At 38.9% G+C, this 20474-nt stretch overlaps 1 protein-coding gene across 4 annotated transcripts in view; it reads right to left on the minus strand.

Moving 5' to 3' along the window:
* The window catches only part of LOC131245462 (probable LRR receptor-like serine/threonine-protein kinase At1g53440), an 84988-nt gene that overhangs the window by 49730 nt on the left and 14784 nt on the right, over positions 1–20474 (minus strand). For 2 of the 4 annotated variants that reach the window (XM_058244944.1, XM_058244943.1), the window contains exons 2-21: positions 14978–15152; positions 14808–14879; positions 13869–13937; positions 13690–13761; positions 13535–13606; positions 12714–12785; positions 12559–12630; positions 12403–12474; positions 12215–12286; positions 12051–12122; positions 5708–5779; positions 5468–5533; positions 4721–4780; positions 4580–4618; positions 4415–4464; positions 3919–4292; positions 2996–3194; positions 2773–2916; positions 390–508; positions 37–247 (exon numbers count right to left, since the gene is read on the minus strand). In XM_058244944.1, coding sequence (XP_058100927.1) covers positions 37–247; positions 390–508; positions 2773–2916; positions 2996–3194; positions 3919–4292; positions 4415–4464; positions 4580–4618; positions 4721–4780; positions 5468–5533; positions 5708–5779; positions 12051–12122; positions 12215–12286; positions 12403–12474; positions 12559–12630; positions 12714–12785; positions 13535–13606; positions 13690–13761; positions 13869–13937; positions 14808–14879; positions 14978–15152 — 2154 coding nt within the window. Of the gene's footprint in view, positions 1–36; positions 248–389; positions 509–2772; positions 2917–2995; positions 3195–3918; positions 4293–4414; positions 4465–4579; positions 4619–4720; positions 4781–5467; positions 5534–5707; positions 5780–12050; positions 12123–12214; positions 12287–12402; positions 12475–12558; positions 12631–12713; positions 12786–13534; positions 13607–13689; positions 13762–13868; positions 13938–14807; positions 14880–14977; positions 15153–20474 lie in introns of those variants that run through there. The other 2 variants (XM_058244945.1, XM_058244946.1) reach the window with 2 other exon arrangements.

The following is a 20474-nucleotide window of genomic DNA, read 5'->3' on the forward strand; positions in this document are numbered from 1 at the left end:
CACAAATGGAGCGTATGGGATAGGAAAAAGGGTTACCAAATAGTGCACGGGCAAGGCTATTATTTTCCATGTATTCATATATCAGCAGCAACTGGTTCCCTTCAATACAGCATCCAAAAAGCTTCACAAGATTTGGATGCTGCAGAGCAGAGATCATGCCTATCTCATTGACAAATTCACGGTTCCCTTGCTTTGACTTGGATGAGAGTTGTTTCACTGCGATTAAGGAACCATCTGGAAGAGTACCCTAGAATTGTGTAACATGCACTTTGGGGTCAGATTTCACATAGAATAAAACTCGAGGAAAAGAATAAAAAGCTATCAGAAGACAACTGGAGGGTGGCAAACCAACATGAAAAATGTGCAAATCAGATTTTCAAAATCCATACCTTGTAAACTGGCCCAAATCCACCTTCACCTATCTTATTTTCAGGATCAAAGTTATTGGTGGCAGATTTTATCTGTCTTAAGCTGAAGTAACCTGTTTGTAACTCGAGGCCTCGGAGTTCTGCCAAAAGAGAAGTACTGGTATAACTTCTGAAGATGATTGGACATAATCTATGGAGAAAGTTGCTATTTCACTGTACCGAAGATCTGATTGTAGGACAAGTGTCGGAAACGCAATCATGATTGAAGAAAATTTTATCTTTCCTTCTTCATTGGAAATATTTATATTTTTTCAAATGTGCTGATGCATGTCTAAGATACCCTTCCTATTTTATAAGATTGGACGCGGATAAGGTGGTTTTGCCCACACCATCCCAAGCAGTGATGTGGTGATGTGTTGGGCACTTTGTGGCCGACTGTGATGTATGTGTTATATATCCACATGGTTTGCCAGCTCAATTTGGGGCATGAACCCCAAAAACGAAGCAGATTTGAAGCTCAACTGAAAAACATCACAGGAAACAGTAGTAATTGAATGCCCAACATTAAAAACTTTTTGGAGGCCACAAAAGTTTTGGATCAACCTGATATCTGTGTTTTACCTTTATTCTGGACCGTGTGACCTAATCAGTGGGTTGGATGGCAAATAAGCATTATGGTTGATACTACTAAGTTTTTAATTGTGTGCACTCAATCAACACTATTTTCCTGCGGTGTGGCTTACATGAGAGGAGTTTTTGGGCTTGTGCTTTAAATGAGCTGAAAAAAATATATATGTATGGACAGTGTGAATATAAAACATATACATTACAATGGGCTCCACAGCACCCAACACTATCACCACACCACCTAATTTGACAGGAAGGGCTGTGATCCTCAGGGGATAACTACGAATCTACGGAGCCCTCTGGATTCTTCACATATCTTCCTTGAACCACGAGGGATAAAAGCAGAAATAATTTCTAATAAATTCAAAATAATTCGATTGATGATAAAAAATGAAATTACAACTCTTTAAATAATGAGCTCAACCCTAGGATAGAGTTTTAGACTTAGAATCTAACTCAAACACCCTAAAAATGTGAGTTACTATAAATATTAAAGATGACCTCTATTCCTCCTAGACGTTTTTGGCCAAAAATAGTAAGTTTTCAATTTAGCCGTTCTCCTAATTTTCGAAGCCCTTTTCATGTTGGGCAGAACTTCTACAACTTAAAGGATCAAAAGTTATACTCGAACTAAAACTTACTATTTATAGTAAAAATGAAACTAAACGGAACTTTTGACCGTTGATAAGATGGAATCTCACAAATCCAACGTGGGCAACCCAGCCATGCCGGGTTGGTTGACTTAAGTAAGTTCTCCTACCCAAAAACATATATGATATGTCAAAAAACTCATCCCGGTTTGCGAGATATGACTGATTTAAGGTTCTGATGGTCTGGATCATTTCCACTTCTGATTAGGCATTCTTTGGTCCATCTTTGCCATGAAAGTGTTTGTGCCCACTCTACATCATAATCCGTTTCCTATAATTTTTGCTCAACTTGCTGAATTGCTTGATAGGAAAATGAATGAAGGAAAGAGAAAAAATTTACAATTTATTTAAACATGCTGCTATCGGTGAGGTGGACATCACAAGGGTGCTACAAGCCTACAACTAATCCACTTTAAACATGGTATGCATGCAATTTTGGATATTCCAAATCGTGGGCCTCATTGTGGACAGGGCATAACATGAAAGTCACACAGTGGACAAAATTAACCATCTGATTTTGCCCACCTAAATTTTAACCATCTGATTTTGCCCAGTTGATTTGGAACCTTGATCATTTCCTTTTTAGCCGTTCATTTGATGGCACCAATTCGATGGTTGAGATCACCCAATCATTGTGATTTTTGGGCCATACTCTATCTGCAATGTGGTCCATGATTTAGCTATTCAGATTGGTATGCATATATGTCACATCAATGTGTACAAGAATACGTTGCAGCACCCAAGTGATTTCATTTACTAAAATTTTCTTTCTATTATTTCCTATGATGTCTGAAAAACAATGTAAAATAATATGATCGTGCTACAGTCCTAAAGATGACACATGAGCCAAGGAGAAAGAGGGCCAAGGAGCTCCAATGACCCAAAGAAAAATCCATATAGCTTAAAAGGGAATGATATGGTGAGAACTATCTGACCGCAGAAAAATAAAAACATGGTCCAACAGGACCCGCACATATCAAACTGAAAGAATTTATTTAAAAAACGTTATGACCTATGTATCCTTCTGCATGCATCCATTGGAGGTGCATCATGTTAGTTTTGGTGTAATGTGTCTCACCACGTCACCCTTGTATTGTAAACAAGTAGACCTTGATTCATCATCTCACCTTCGTCCACAAGGTCTTTTCCTCCTAAGCAACCTTTCATCCAAAGAAATAGCAAAACCAATCCAACAATGGTGCAACAACCAGCTACGATGCCAACAATTACTCCAACAGATAGTCCACTTTCACCTGTATCAGGTACAAAGTCTACGGGTAGAAAATATCAGACATCATGACAAGGAAGGCTCCGAAAAGAGAAAAGGCTAAACCATTTAGAATATCTTACTTGGTGTCACTGTAATAGCTGAAATTAGAGGTCCATATACACCTCTCTCTGGAATTGCATTGGTCCCTTTCCCAGCCCAATATAAGTGGATCTCCAAAGTGTTGTCAGTCACAGGAGTACTATTAAAATTTATAACAATTGGAATGCGAGCACCACTAGCATTCTTTGCGATGTTGAAATCCTTCAATACAATTTTGTCCTGCAGGAAGTCAAAAGTACACAGGAATTGGATCCAAAGATTAATATACCTAGGAATAAAAAATGAAGAAATGCTAGAAGCTAAAAAAAATTAGTTATTATATTGTAAATCTGTACAAATCTGTAGTTTGGTCTTGATTAGTTTTGATTAGATTCTGAGATTTATGATTAGCAATTGTACAACTAGTCTTAGATTAGGAGTTTGATAAAAAATAGTTTGTATCTTTCCTGTCAATGCAAATCATCAAGGAAATTTCTCCCACTTTACATTAGTAGAAAGCCCAATGGACCAACACACACGTGTGTGTGTGTGTGTGTGTTTGTATGTGTATATATACATACATGCATGCCTACATACATACATACATATAGAAATCATGGGTGCAATGTGTGAAAAACTTGTAAAATCAGAAATCATAACACCCATTTATAACTAAAAGCAATGTGACTTGAACTCTTCTAAATAGGAAATTATGTAATTCATTGTATGGGGCATTGCTTTACATGTGAAAAAACTCGTACAAAGATGTATAACACTTTTAACTTGTAGGTAAGAATACAAAAACAGGAAATGCCTTTGAAGAGAAACCAATAGCAATTCTACTCCAAATCGAAGTTGACAGGATCCAATTCTTGAGCGGATTATCAACTGAAGGATCCTGTCAAAATAGAATCAGAGGACACATTAACTATGAAAGATAAAGATAATGCAGTTGACCATTCACCTGGATTGATACATCAAATATGCGTTTCCCAACACCAACACTTCTAAATGTTTCGTCATTGGTGAAGATTATTTCAGAGAAATGTAGTCTAACTGTATACTCTCCATTTTGTAAGCAAATCCCATAGTATTTGAGGGAGAGAGGTGCCAGGCGAGCTGTTGCATACAAATCTTGATTGGCAATGGATGATTGTTTTTCAATGAAATGTGCATTGGGATTTCCTATAAAGTCCCCTGTACTGCTATATGCCCATCTATCAGTGGTGTGGAATGTGGACGTCCCACTCACTTCTTCATCAGCTTCGTATACATTTTCACCATGAGAGTCAGTCAATAGCAGTTCCCCTCCACCACAGTTTATGAATAACTTATAGTCTGCAAATGTATGGAATTCAGATTTACTTGCATGTACAATCAAATCATAAAGAAATTGATTTCCCTCCCACAGTGTGAGTAAAAAACAAAAGCCACATGCAGTTTCTAATTTCTGTACTTACTCTTTGCTTTTCCATGGCAGGGGTAGTTCCTTCTTAAGCATGGTGCAACGCTACAAAAAAAAAAAGTAAGAAATTTTGGCTTCATTTATTCACATATTTTCCTAGCAAAGTGATCGGCAATACCCAGCAATCTAAAATGCAAATTAGAAGGATGCAGAAGCTCACGAATCTTTTTCTGTAGATGAAAAGCTAGCCACCAAATTCCTGCAGGTGAAAAGAGAGGAACATCCAAAAAAGAACAAAACAAAGTACCTGGTACTCTGGAAAAAGGAAAGCATACAAACAGTGGAAAGTTATAGTTCTTACAAGTTTGCACCTTCGCATTTGGGTGGAGGGGTCCCGCTAAAATTGTTGTAGGATAAGTCACTGCAAGACAACATCATGTAGGATTATGTTTATACCTTTTCAGGAGTGGAAAAAGCAGGAGTCTGAAGTGGAAGCGGATTGCATGGTGTGACACACACAACCGAGTTATGCGGCCACACCATGATGTATGTGTTATATCCACACTGTCCATCTATTTTGCAAATCGTTTTAAGGCCTGAGCTGAAAAATGAAGCAAATCCAAATCTCAAATGGACCACACCACAGTGAATGATTAACACTGGAAATTTCTTGAGGGCTACAAAAGTTTTGGATCAAGCTGATATTTGTGTTTTCCCTTCATCCAGGTCTGTGTGACCTTATCAGCAGGTTGGATGGAAAATAACATCATGGTGGGCTGTAGGAATGTTTTAACGGTAGGCATCATTGTCCCACTGCTTTCTGTGGTGTGGTCCACTTGAGGTTTGAATCTGCCTCATTTTTGGGATCAAAATCTTAAATGATCGCACAAAATGAATGGACGGTGTGGATATAACACATACGTCATGGTGGGCCCCACAGAACCTCACCTTGGTGGTGTGTGGCACACCACGCCACCTCACTTCCGAGTCTAAAAGGCCTGAAGTAATCTCACAAGAGAGCTCAACAAAATATTAATATGCATGTAAAAAGAACCAGAAAATATATAGCTCGTGAAGTGTAATTGAAGACTTATTGAGTAATACGTACAAGTTACGGCTGCTAATCAGGATCCAAGGGGGTATTTTCCCAGTCAGGCTGTTGCTAGTAAGATACCTGCATCAAAAAATAATATCTTTAGATGGATTTCTAATTTGTGATAAAAGTATCCCCGAAAGTGTCATTGAGAAGGGTCCAGAAAACTACAAAATAAGAAGGATTGTCAATTTTCCTTAACTATCCAGCAAGAACATATGTGAAAATTTTACTAATAAATGTCTATTTTCTTACATAATATCTGGCGATGACTTATCCGTAAAGTTGCTTGGAATTTCTCCCGTCAATTTGTTAAAACTAAGGTCTCTGCAAGAGCAAATTATGGTCAGAAGTGAGTGAATGTTTTTGGTATTGATATTAACAAATGTACCGCATCCTTGGGATACGAAAACATAGCAGTTATCATATGTGAAATATTGGATGTATCATCTATTATCTTATTATTTTAAGGAAACGTTAGAAATTGATCGAATTTTTCAATGGAACTTTAGAAAATGTAAAAAAAAAATATTATTATATACTTAGAAAAAAAAAAGAATTACAAAAAAAAAAAAAATACAATTCAAAATCAATTCATATAATTTATAAATGATAGAAAACATGTATGAAAATATTACTTAATTATTTTTAAAATTTGCACATGTGGTATATAAATAATTGAAGTTAAATTGTCTAAATTATGTCTCATAACTCAAACATTAAGTTTATTTCATTGTCTGGATGAAATTGGTAGTTATTTATTGGACAGTTAAGAATGAAAAATTTATAATATATAATCCCATTTCAACAAACAAATGCCCACAAGTCAAAGGTTAAGATCGTTCAAAACAATCTGATTTTGGGATTGTGGCTTAATGACAATAGGTTCCACAATTTAATTGGTATAATTTGAGTTAATATATGACCCTTGTACAATTTCTGAGGCCATGTGTGTTATACATGTTGCGAGCAAGGGATCATGGCTTAGGTGGACCCTACCATGATTTTTTATGTGAAATCCACACCAACCATCGGGGTATCACCCCATGTTAGGCCCAAGGCCCCAAAAATCAGCCCCATCCATGATTCAGGTAGACCATACAATTGGAAATAGCATACAAGGCAACACTCACCCTCTAAATTGTTTCCCTCGCTGTGGTTCACTTGAATCACGGGCGGGCCTATTTTTGGGGCCAATGCCTACATTTTGGTGTGGCCTTTAATGGCTGGAGTGTATTTCATACAATTATCATGGTGGGCCAACCTAACGTGGGATTACAAATCTAATGGTCAAAGTGGATCTCACATATACATCAAGGTTTATATATATATATATATATATATATATATATATATATATATATATATATATATATATAATATGGGGTGGAGGAGTCCCTAAATATACCCAAGGTATCATGGGAACCCTAAAATAGCACCTCTTTTCAAAAACTTACTTCACTATTCTCAAAAGTGTTTGTCTGGATGAAAATGCCCCTGAACCTTCTTTTACCACTACTCTTAGGCTAACTCTTCTTTTACTACTATACTCGGATGATATTTCGTGCTTTCCAACTACTCACATAATCTTTTGTGCAATCTAACTACTCTCCAAGTAAAAACTACCACCTTAGAAAAATGGGTCCTTGTTTTCTACCTCTTATGTTAAAATGGGCTTGTTTAAGAAGAAAATGAGAGGAAATGAGATAAGAAAGCGTAGTAAAAAAAATTTAGTTCTAGAAATTTGATGCTGGCCCAATTCAAGAAAAAAAGCCCAACCCATGAATCGGGCTCATGTCAGGAAATCTAGACCATAATTTTCAGCCCAGGTGCATTTGTAATGCATGACTTTGGGACCATGTTACATGCATGGAAAAGAGAAGAATTTGAAATTAAAGGTTGTTTTGGGAATTTCTTTAGCATGATTTTAAAAGTTGTATTTTATTTTTCAAAATTAATAATATGTATTGGGATTCATAGTTGTTCTGAAATGCAGTTAAGAGGGGGTGTAATTGGTCTATACAAGGTCCTATTTTGTAATGAGAAAGAAATTCATATTTCTATATATATATATATATATATATATAGTTAAAGAAATTTTCAATTCTGACAATCCATTGCAACCACATCGGGTTATATAAAAAATGGGTTCTTCTTTCTCTAGAAGATTTTTGCTTAAATGAGACTTTTGCCAAGAAACGAATAGAAGAAAAGACGAGATAGAAAATTTTCCACTTTTAGAAGATGGGTTCTATTTTTTTATTAAAAAATTATGCCTAGATGGGTCAACTTGAGAAGAAACTGTTCGCTAGCATGTACTATTTGTGAGTTGAACATTGGGACCACTTTTGAGAAGTCTAACATTGTCCAAATGAATTGATTTCAATCATATTCAAAATTTCTTCAAATTATCTTTCCAAAGAGCCTAAGATCACCCAAATTCGACTTGTAATGAGGGAGTTATGACCGTTTATGTGCAATCACGCGATATTGAAAACGAGAGCGAACATGAGTTGAACTTTGAGCCCACTTTTGAAAGTTCAAACAGTGTTCAAATGAGATGAGTTTAGTCTTATTTGAAAACTTGTCTAATTATCTTTCCAACGAACCCATGATCACCTTGATTTGACTTGTAACGAGGGAGTTATGACCATTTTCGCAGGATTTACATTGTTGGAAATGCGAGCAAATGCGAGTACACACTTACATCCACTTTTGGTAAAACTCACATTCACGTTTGGTACGCACTTGTGTTTACTTACGGTACACACTTGCGTTCGCACTTATTTTTTGCATAACACAATCTCATAAAACAATCATAACTCCCTCACTAGAGATCGAATCAAGCGATCTTGGGCTCATTAGTAAGAAAATTCAACGAGCTTTCAAACATGACTATAATCAACTCATTTGGGCACTGTTTGATCTTACAAAATTAGGTTCAAATTCTGTGATAATGTTTGCAAACTATTTATGTTCACTCATATTTTCAGTAAAGCACAATCCCACAAAAAGGTTATAACTCCCTCGTTACAAGTTGAATCGGGGTGATCCTAGGTTTGTAGGAAAGATAATTCAGCGAGCTTTGGAATTGAACTAAAATCTTATCATTTGAACATCATTTGACCTTTTAAAAGTGGGTCCAAAGTCCATGATGGCTAACTTACATTGCTCACACAATTAACACATCGCAATTTCAGTAAACAGAAAGGTCTCCCTTGTTACACCTCGAATCTAGACATCTTAAGCTTGTTAGAAAAGTAATTCGATAAGCACCTTGATCTGGAATTGTTTGGTCTATCATTATCTAAGTCGAAATATACCTGTTATAGTATTATTCTCACTTCACTTCTACATAACTTTCAAGTCAAATGATGAATGAAAACATAACTTCTAATCAATATATTTTATAGCTCATTGAAAAGTTTATTCAACTTGCTTTTCACTAAGCCCTAGATCACTCAGTTCCGAGGTGTAACAAGGGACATCTAACCCATTTACCAAAGTCGTGTGGTGTTGACCATACAGGCAATATGAGTTACACCATTGAGAAGTTTATGCCCATTTTTGAAATGTTAAATGGTGTGCAAATGACATGATTCCAATCCTATTTGAAAGTCCATTGAATTATCTTTCTAACAAACCTAAGATTGCCTTGATCTAACTTGTAACGATAGAGGTATGACCATTTTCGTGGGATCACAGGATGTTGAAAACTAGAGCAAATGTGAACAGTTCATAAACACCATCAAAGACTTTGGGTCCAATTTTGAAATGTCAAATGGTCTTTAAATGATATGATTCTAGTCCTACTTGAAAGCTTATCGAATTATCTTGTCAACAATCCCAAGATCACCTCGATCCGACCTATAACGAGAGAGCTCCGACCATTTTTGTGGGATCGTACAGTGCTAGAAACGAGAGCAAATGTAGTTATGACAAACTAGATCTTATTGAATCCACTTGATTTTGAACTCACTGGACACATAATAAGCGATTTTTTTATTTTAATTTTTTGTTACCGACCAGATCTTCTTAAAGGCTCTACCAAAATGATCAGCTTCTTGGGTATACACACCATATCTTCTTGAAACCTCCACTAGATCTTCCTACCAAATCTACCATATCTTTATAAGGAGTTAGTATTTTTAGAGCTCCAAAAAGGCTCATTCGTAAGGTATTTTTGAACAAAATACCTTACGTATAAGTTCCAAAAGGCTCCCACGGTTCAGCTTCTTGGAAACGAGACTTGATTTTGCACTCGAAAAGCAACTTAATTTTGAGCACACTAGACAACTGACAAAATAATGTACAACCTATCTTGAAGCACATGGGCACACGAGTATGGGTCAAGATTCCCTAGCATCTACTTTTGTTGATTTCGACACAAGCACCACAAATTAGAATTTAAGTTTGCCAAAGACTCACGTTCATTGTTGTTTCTAATATTACGCAATCCCACAAAAAAAGGGTCATATCTCTATCGTTATAGGTCGGATTGAGGCGATCTTGGCTCATTGGCAAGATAATTTGACGAGCTTTCGAAAATGATTGGAATCATCTCATTTGAACACCGTTTGACCATTTAAAAGTGGGACCAAAGTCTCGATCGCATTTGCTCTCGATTCCAATATCGTGTGATAAAAAATAAAAAAGCGATCATAACTCCCTCATTAAGTTGAATTGAGGACAACTATGGGCTTGTTAGAAGGATAATTTGACAAGCTTTCAAATAGAACCGAAACTCACTTGAACACCATTTGAACTTTCAAAAGTAGACCCAAAGTTTAAGTCCCGAATAATATAGGCTAGCAATAGTTTCTTTCCAAACATACCTAAGTAGAATCTTTCTAAAAATAAAAAGAACCCATTTTTTAAAAGTGAAATTTTGTTTTCTTTTTTCTTTCCTTTTATCCATTTCTTGACAAAAGACACATTTAAGCAAAATCTTTAGAAGAAAGCAGAAGAAACCATCTTCTAAAAGTAAAAATTTTACAATATTTTTTCATCTCATTTTCTTTCCAAATAAGCCCATTTAACATAACATGCTAAAATAAGAAGAATAACTCACTTTTTGAGGAACAGGACTGCCTCCTACCCCTACTGTCCAAGTAGATCTATGGAGGTACCATGGGAAATAGTTAAGATGGGAATTTCCATCATTAAAGTCATCTAATTTGTAAGCGGCCCACTGATGTGTATACTTGTGATCGCTATTGTAGTTTTTTTTCTAGAAAGTGATACTAATGATGGCCAACCTATCAGGAGGGATGGATTTCATATGCACATCAAAGTTTGGACATTATCTAAAGCTTAAACATTAAACTTAGTCCAGCTCGTTGGACATGAGACATTCTCATTCACTAAAAGAAATTTTAATAGAAGCTCTCCTTTAGTTTTTTATGGGGCCATTGTGATGTATTTGTGAGACCTACTCTCACCATTAGATGTGTAATCCCATGTCTGGCCTATAGAAAAAAATTTTAAGATGACATGTGATTCAGGTGGGCCACTTCAAGGGAAACAATTGGAAGAGACATCTACCCTTGATTTTTACAAGGCTCACCGTAATGATTATACAAAATCCATTCCAGCCATTAGATGTCACACTAAAATGTAGGCCTAGGGCCCCAACTGCTAGTCCATCCATGGTCCAAGTGGGCCACGCAATGGGAAATTTTTTTGGAGAGTGAGTTTTTCACTTACGCTATTTACAATCGTGTAGTCTACCTGAATAAAAAATGGCACTGATATTTGGGCCCATGGTGTAACGTGAGGTGACACACCTGATGGTCGGCGTGGAAAACATTTAATAGCATTAATTACTACTTTGAATTATGAAGAGCAGCGTTAATTACTACTTTGAATTATGAAGAGCAGCGTTAATTACTCCTTTGAATTATGAAGAGCTTTAGTGGGAGATGGACTGTTTCTTTCGATTTTTGTCGGGCCCACCATAATGTATATGTGTGATATATTCCGACCAATAGATTTATAATACCATGCTGGGCCTGCAAAAACAATTAGGTTGATCTCTGATTCAGGTGGGCCACACCAATAGAACTAGTTGGGAGAGATGTCCACCCTTTATTTCTACAGGGCCCACCGTGATGAATATGTGAAATACATTCCAATCATTAGATTCCGCACAAGATTCCACACAAAGATGTAGGCATAGCTCCCAAAAAGCAGGGTCATACATGATTCAAGTGGGCCACGCCAAGGGAAACAGATTGAAGGGTGAACTTTTCCTTATACAGTTTTCAATCTTGCGGTCCACTTGAAGCATGGATGGAGACAATTTTTTATCCCTTGGTCTAACATGCAGTGATATAGAAGATGATCGGATAGATTTCACACTAACATCATTGTGGGGCCAACCGTGGCCTATTTTTCAAACTTACCTGAAAAGGTCTTTTTGGAAAGCATTTATGGTATTTTGATTTAGTACTTTATATTGTATTTAAAGAGAGAACTTTGTCGCATTAAATGCACTGCTAGTTGGACGAAAATGCAAGATCCAACTAGTTTTGTGTGAGCATTTCTATTATATATGTGTGTGCGCTAGTGTGTGAAAGATCAGTCCATGGTAACTTACAGGAGTTTCAGGTCTTCCCATTTCCCAATATACAGTGGGATTTTGTCAGAAATCGAGCAATTTCTTAGTACCCTGCAGCACACGACCAGGACAGAATTCGTGAGCGAAAGAAGCAACAAACATTGATATATTTATGCCATCAGGGTTATATCCATTCAACTCACAATCTCTTCATTTTGGTCATTTTCTCCAGATTAGGGAAAGGCATACTGGGTCCATCTAAATCAGATATCCTCCTGAAAATCTAAGCATATTGGATTCAATAAAGTACTTAATATCATACTACTTGCATGCCTGGGTATATATCCAAGTAATAAAAACAGCAAGAAAAGAACATGGAATGCATCCTTACAGTTCTTTTAGTTTCTCCAAGAAAGCAATGCTAGAAGGAATAGGTCCCGTCATAGACGTGCCTTGCATATCCCTGAGATGGTTCAGAATGAAAGTTCACATAGATGTTCTCATATAGATACATTTTATGTTGAAAACAGATCAATAAAGTTCTTACAGTCTGTCTAGTTGTTTCCAGTTCCTGATGAAATCAGGAATCTTACCGGAGATAGGATTCCCATCTATCCTACTGCAAAAAACGGACGGACTTTAATCGTTTATAATTTCTAAATGGAAAAGACAACCCCGGTGAGTAATGAAGAATTGACATACAAGTCTGTCAGGTTTGTCAGATTGATGAAGTTCCCAGGTATTTCTCCTGTGATGTCATTCGCAGAAATAAAGCTGCACCAGCAATATATTGGATTATACTGGGTAAAAAAAATAAAAATAACTACCTACTGTAATGTAGGAGCATTTTCACACCGGGCTTGAGTGGGATGACCCGTGGGATGCAAGGGCACACTCGGGTGTGAGCAGCCCGTGTGAGGTGGGTGGCTCGTGTGAGGTGGTACCTATGTGAAGTGAGACCCACGAGGGGGTTTGGCCAAAGTTCTAATCCATAGGATGTGGGGCCTGTGCTACAAGATAAAGGGATTAATTTACCATGCTTTGTCAGTTCGAGCTTCTGGTGTTGAATAACATAAACACTACATAATTGGACGACACTCAGCCATTATGTTCAGTTGAATAACATAAACACTACATAATTGGCCAGCATTTATTTACACACTATTCACATTTTCTATCTAATTAGGAGGCAACAAGAACTCAGAAATAATAATAATAATATCAACATTTAAATTTTAGAGATTTTCAATTTAGGTCAGAAATCTCAGCAGCTGCTCAAATGCAATAAAGATAAGGGCGCCACTATTTGCACCTGCCCTGATTGATAATGGCAACATTCCTTCTACTTTGGTAATATAACAGTATAAAGTTTGTTTTACTGAATTACCAAAAGTTGAAAGAAAAGGTGCCAATAGCTAATATCCAAGATGAGTAAAGATATGAATTCCCTGAAAGATAACCATGAAATGAGAATTAGGTCTTTATTTGGAGAAAAAAAAATGTGGCAGAACAGAGAATCTTACAATTCCTCCAAGCTGATCAAATCACCAAGCTTTGGAGGAAGAGGTCCTTCAATCTCATTATTTTCGATGACCCTGCAAAACCCCAAATTGCATAAATAATAGTAGCTAAACGCAATTTCATCTGTCTAATCTATTGAAATTTGTGAATCGCATACAATTTCTTGAGTGTCTTGATGTTTCCTAACTCCTCTGGAATTCTTCCAGAGATGCGATTTCCCAAAAGAGACCTGCAAGGTTCAAACAATTTTCAGGTATGTCCCTCAGAGAATGAGACGAGAGGGTTCTGTAGATTAGATATAGAAGATTCTAGATGCTATTATGGAAGAAGACTCACAAATTAACGAGAGGGAGGGAAGCCCATGTAGCAGGGATTGATCCGTTGAGATAGTTGCGAGTGAGATCGCTGTTGGACAAAAGCAGAAGTTACGGTCTTAGTGCTGCTAGGCAAAAGAAAATCCATTGGAATGAAGCATTGAGAGGTATTGGAGGGAAAGCCCGTTCCAACCTATTCAAAAAGAGGTTGAATTTATAAAAGAGTTCTTCTGGTTCATCTCAATGAATACACATGGCTATTTATGTTGGTCTACCTCATGGACCCTATCTTGGATCGTCCCACACAGAGATCCCTATGGTTGAACGATTACAGCCTTCCAACTTTTCCCCTTTGAATGTGGGCCATCAGCTGCTGTCCATTTGAAGACCCCATGTCTGATAATTAACCATGACTGCCTGATTAATGAGGTTTTCCTATCAAAGTCCACAGACAGAAATTCCCACCAGATGGACAGTCTTGATTTATCAATCGCACAAGAACATTCATGAGTGGCGATGAACCAGAAACAGCCTGCCTCAATGGTTAAAAGTGACTCTGAAATCTGATCCTTGTGGCAAATATACACATAAATAAACTCAGCTCTGGTCAACCAATCAATGGATTCGTGGAGAGCTGTCACAAGCTTCTGGTAACCACCCCAAAGAAGAATAATGATCAGCTACTTCAAATCATCCATTACAAAAAACACGTGCCTAATATGGATTCCAGAGGAGAATAATAGATTTGTGGCCATTTTAAGTTGCATGATCTCCTATTTTTAAAAGTCTGGATCATGTAAAAGGAAAAAAAAAAATGGACGGTGGAGATGGCTCTGTTAGAATTTCTCAGTTGGCTCAACACCAAATTTTAACATACAATCCTATATGCCCATTAGTCTATAACAACTCCTTAAACTTCATATATCAGCTAGACTTATATGATGTGCACATAATCACTTACAGATTTGTTAGGAAGGTTAGATTTGCAAATTCTTCAGGTAGAACTCCAGTTAGGTTCTGACCCTTCAGCTCTCTGAAATTTCAAAAGAATATTGAAATAAAATGATATTAAAAAATAATAATAATCAAATCAAATTAGAGTAGGAGGGGATGCTAAATAAAAGGCCATACACGCTAACGACATGGCAAACGGTTGGGTTGGAGTTGCAGTCGCATGAAACTTTGTTTAAGTAGGTGGACTCCGGATCCGTTTCCCTGACCCACGAACTTGTCGTGTTGCAAGGATCTACGTTGAAATTCCAATCTTTCTTCTTTAACTTGTCTGAGATTGCTCGAAGCGCCCTAACTATTTCACAGGACGCAATGGTCAGATTGGATCATCGATTCTCTTAATCACATATGGACTATAACTTCACTATCGGTGAACCTTATCATAGTGATGCTTATTGGGGCCCACTTGTATGTTGTAGGGCCCACTTCCTGGAATTACTGTGGTGCTTCGCGTCAGATCATGTCTTTATTCATTTATTTATTGGGTAATGATAAATGAGGAGTTATTGAATCCTCAATATGATAAGTGCATTTTATTTTTCAGTTTTTACATGTGGTATCCATGTCACTGGTCTGTTGACGGACCACGCCCTTAAAATCTTCCGGAATGGAACAATCTTATCCGTTTAACTTTTTTGCTTGCAAATAGACGGTCAAGAAGAAACTAATTAGGGCCATCTGTGCCCACGAATGCCTAAGAAGACAATCCCAACCGCTCGCTTATAAATGGATGATTCTAGTATAGAGCATGGGTCAACGTTCAACAAGTAGAACTTCTTAGATAAAATGATTAGGATCATCTGATTGGATCAATGGTCTTCTACTTCTTGAGTTTTCATGGTGCCGACTCTCCGGGGCATTCTAACACAGCTAGAGTTGTACACAAGTCGAGCTTGGCACAGCTCGGCCAGTGGCTGACCCAGCTCGAACTTCGACCTCCAAATTCCAACTCGTTTCAGTCCGAATCCGATTTCGAGCCGAGGCGAGTCAAGCTTTTCCGAGTCAAGTCGAGTGAGCAACCGAGCTAACTCGACTCGTGTACAGCTCTAGTACGCAACATGACACCCATTTGGCGAAAGGGATTAACTGGTATTAATGAGATGGAACTTCAAATCCCTCGTGAAAAAACTCATTCCTTGCTCATTTCCCTATCAAAGTTAGGGTTTCCAGCATAGGTCATATCCTAATACGAATGGAGTAAGGATGGATTTCCGCGGGATTACATCCACTGCAAGTCACGATTTTCCGAATCCTTTGGATTTTGGGAAAGCCTTTCACAAGTTCTCGTAAGGTGGGGCCTACCTTGATGTTTGCGAGGAACCCACCCCATCCATCCGTTTTTCTAGATCATTTTAGGCATTCGGCCAAAAATGAGGTGGATCCAAAACCCAAGTGAGCCACACAAGAGGAAACACAAGGGATTGAGTGACCACCGTTGAAGCATTCATATGGTCACAAAAGTTTTGTATTACACTAAGTATTTTTGTGTTGTCAATTCATCTCAACATGAATGACCTTATAAACGGTTGGGATTGCATATAAACATCAAGATGGAGCCGGGGAAGGTTTCAACGGTAGGAATTTCTCTTTCCGCTGTTTCCTCTTATATGGCCCACTTGAGTTTTGGATCCGCCCCACTTTTGGTCGCATGTCCTAAAATGATCCTGCAAAACAGATGAACAGGGTTGATTTCTCACAAACATCAAGGTGTGCATAGATTTCCTCACACGGTTTCCGGGTTGTTAACTGTTTTCCACGTTCAACTAAACACTGTATGAAATCAAAACAAGTATTTATGCCCAAACACAGAAGTGGATAAGTTCACTCACATGGCATCAGGAGATGATACACTGGCCAGTGCATTTATTGCGATAAGGCAAATGCATCTTACTTAATATCAGCTAATCCCTCACACTCAATGACACCCAGATCCATAGCTCAATTGAAAGACTGAGTGGAGATACCTCAGTTTCAACACTTGAGGTCTTGGTATGGATCTCCAGCGGGGGTGGCTAACATGGAGTGTGTGCACTGACATAGGTGTGTACTAACAAGCTAACCCTTAAAAAAAAAAATTAATAATAAAATAAAATAAAAACATCCCTCACACTCAATGGGCCCTGAAATCTCTGGGTTTGTTATGGAGTGTGATGCCTCTTTCTAGATGATGAGCTCCTGTTTGAATATGAGTGGACTGGTAATCTAAACCCTTCATCTGAGCCGGTTTTATTATTAGATTGGAATCTAATATCATTTTCTCTTCCTTTGGCGCAGACTGCATCTCCCCGGATTGTTAGAAAGGAGTTCTCAAGCGATAGGCCAGGACTCGCCTAACTACTAAAAATGGTTTGAGAACATGAAAACTCTACTAGAATCGAGCTTTTGTGGGCACGTTTGCGACTAGAAAACATGTGAATTATTCCAGTTTCTTATCAGTTTTGAAGGTAAACCTAGACAATGAGACAATTTGACTTTTCGTGGGCCACAACGTATAAAGTAAATTGATAGTTGAAAACTTCTTTCTCTACTCTACTCTCCGGCCACTGGATGCGGATTGCGTGGTGTGCCCACCAGGGGGTGTGTTGACGTGGCAAAGTTTTGTGGCCTCACATGATGCAAGTGTTATATCCACACTATCCATTCATTTTGGAAGATATTTTAGAGCATGTGTCCAAAATTAAGGAAGATCCAAAGCTCAAGTAGACCACACCACATCAAGCACTAGTAAAAATTGAGGAAGATCCAAAGCTCAAATATACCATGCCTGCGTACCTACGTTACCTTAACGAACACATTGCATGACAAATGTTGGGGAAAAAACACCAAGTCCAAAGACCCGAATATGGAATGGACCAACTCTATCAGCACCGTCCGAGAGTCCGAGGCAACGTGTTGGATCGAGACGAGACAAAGCCTGGAAGAGAGACTTAGCTCGGATTCCTGGGAAACGAATCCCAATCGAGACCTTAAGAATCAAGAGTCATAAGCAAAGTAAGACATAAAGTTGACTCGGTTAACAAGGTAGCAATGTCTAAAGATGCCGATTAAGTCCCTAAAGCTAAAAGCGACCTAACCGACCATAAAATCAACCCATATAAAGCCGGCTACAGTGTCAGCTATCAGATTAAGGAAGAACGTCAATCGTAAGCCGATCCTGCTCCATCCGACAGGAGGCAGAAAGCTTTATCCTTGCAGCCAGCCAAGACTCGTTTGTTACTTGAGTCGGTTAAGGCCGAGCCGAGCGAGGAAGAAACGGTATAAGCTTAAATTCCATTCCGAAAATCTTATGAAAGGATTCTCGATCCCGAGGATCTCGGGATCGGAAAGCATCCGTAAGCAGATTACGACTAAATCAATTCTCCTAAAAATCAGGGAGAGAATCCTTGTACGGCGGGTTCATCCCTCTCCTATAAATGAGAGACACTTCAAGGGTGAAAGATACGCAAAAACTCTCTCCCAAATCCTCTCAATACAATAAAACCCAAATTCCTAGCTTGACTTTAGCATCGGAGGGTCCCCTGCTCTAGCCAGGGTCTCCTTTGTCTTTTTCCTGTGCAGGTACTCGAAGGTCTAAAGAGGGCGGACCAGAATTTTGCATAAGCAGTTTGGCGCCGTCTGTGTGAAACGATACAAAAAGTCATTTTTCAGGCTCTATCCAAAAGTGTCAAATGAGCGTTAATGGCGAGAGCCAGAAAAACTGGTCCTAGCAATCCAAATAAGACCGATAATGCTGGACCATCAGGTCCAGATGGGGCCCAAGGAGCTCAGAACCAACCTGACCATCAACAAGGTTCCGCGGCTCGTCCTGCAGCATCTGCCGCAACTAGAAATACCCAGCGGAATCGAGGAAATGGACGATTGGATTGGGAGGTTCAGGAACTCAGAGCCGATATAAACGTTATGAAACAAATGTTGGAGCAGATGCACCGTCAACAGACTCAACAGCCTCAACAAAAACAGGCGATGAATGTTCCGCAACAAGTTACCGACCTTCATCCTACTACCTCGGGATCGTTGGCACGGTCGAGTCAGCCACATGGGACGTTCGAGCTAGCACCCGCTCATTTCACGACTGCCATGCTGCCTCCCACTGATCTCCGACACAAGATAGATCGAAGGAGATGCGGCCGGCCTCCAGTTGAAGGGGTGACAGAAAGTAACGAGCCTTGGAAAGATGACCTCAGGACTTTAAAAAATAAGTGCTAGAGGAGATGGCGGATATGAAGCATAGTCGGGATGCATATTCAACTACGATAGAAACAAAAGCGTCCCCGTTCGTCGATGAAGTGATGCAAGCTCGGCTGCCGAAAAGGTTTCGCCTCCTGCAGATTATACCTTTCACAGGTAAAACCGACCCAACTAAACACATCGAATGCTTCTGAGCGTACATGGAACTGCATGATGCCTCGGATGCCGTGATGTGTCAGGCTTTCTCCCTCACCTTAGTCGACGTAGCCCAACTTTGGTTCAAGTAGCTGAAACCAAAGTCCGTCAGCACGTTCACTGAACTCAGCAATGCCTTTCTCACCAATTTTATTGGTGGGAAGAAGAAGTTAAAGCCCCCTGTGCATTTGAACAATATAGTTCACAAGGAGGGAGAGCTACTAAAAGACTACATCAAACGTTTCAACTTTAAATCACTCCAAGTTTGAAAACATTCAGAGGAGACGGCACTCAATTCTATCATGCAAGGCGTTAGGGATAAGCCATTTCTAACATCCATAGACAAGAATCCGCCTGAGACTTTAGCTGAATTCATGACTCAGTCAGATAAATACGCGGACGCCGAGAAAACACGAAACTTACGTAAGGCCGCCCAAAACGCAAAAACCCCAGCTAAAGAGTCAGCCAAAAAGGAAGTTGACTCGACTGGGGGAAAGAAGCGTAAGGACGACCGAACACGCGATGAACGGAAGTTGGGCAAGCGATCCAACCGAAGGTTTTCCACATACACCCCGCTTAATAAACCTCAAGAGCAGGTGCTGATGGAAATCAAGAGTGAAGGATTTGTCAGCTGGCCGAATAAGCTTTAGAGTAATCCGAACCGGCGGAATAAGGATAAATATTGGCACTACTATCGCGATCATGGCCACAGTACGAGTGACTGTTATCACTTGAAGGAAGATATCAAAAGGCTTATCCGAGAAGGCCGGCTCAGAGAACATGTCGAAAGAACCGGGACAGTAAAAGAACGGTCGGGGGACAACCGACCCATGGAGGAAATTCGGACTATTGTCGGTGGTCCCCGCAGCTGAGGTGACTCAAATAATTCTTAAAAAAATCACGCCATGAGCATCAGTTAACCCAAGTCCGAGATCCTGATCATAGTTTGGCCTTCGAAGGAAAAGAAGAGAGAAAAATATTACATCTCGTTTACCGATGAAGATGCTCGAGACATCCATCATCCTCATGATGATGCATTAGTTATCACTTTAACTATCGCAAACCGAAGGGTATTCCACATACTCATCGACACAGGATCATCTGCTGACGTACTGTTCACTCAGGCATTCGACAAAATGAGTATTGAACGATCGACCTTACGGCCGGTGCGTACCCCATTGATCGGATTCTCGGGAGCACAAATACTCCCAGAAGGTATCATCTCGCTGCCACT

The sequence above is a fragment of the Magnolia sinica genome, chromosome 5, assembly GCF_029962835.1.
Source record: "Magnolia sinica isolate HGM2019 chromosome 5, MsV1, whole genome shotgun sequence".
Classification (NCBI taxonomy): Eukaryota; Viridiplantae; Streptophyta; class Magnoliopsida; order Magnoliales; family Magnoliaceae; genus Magnolia; species Magnolia sinica.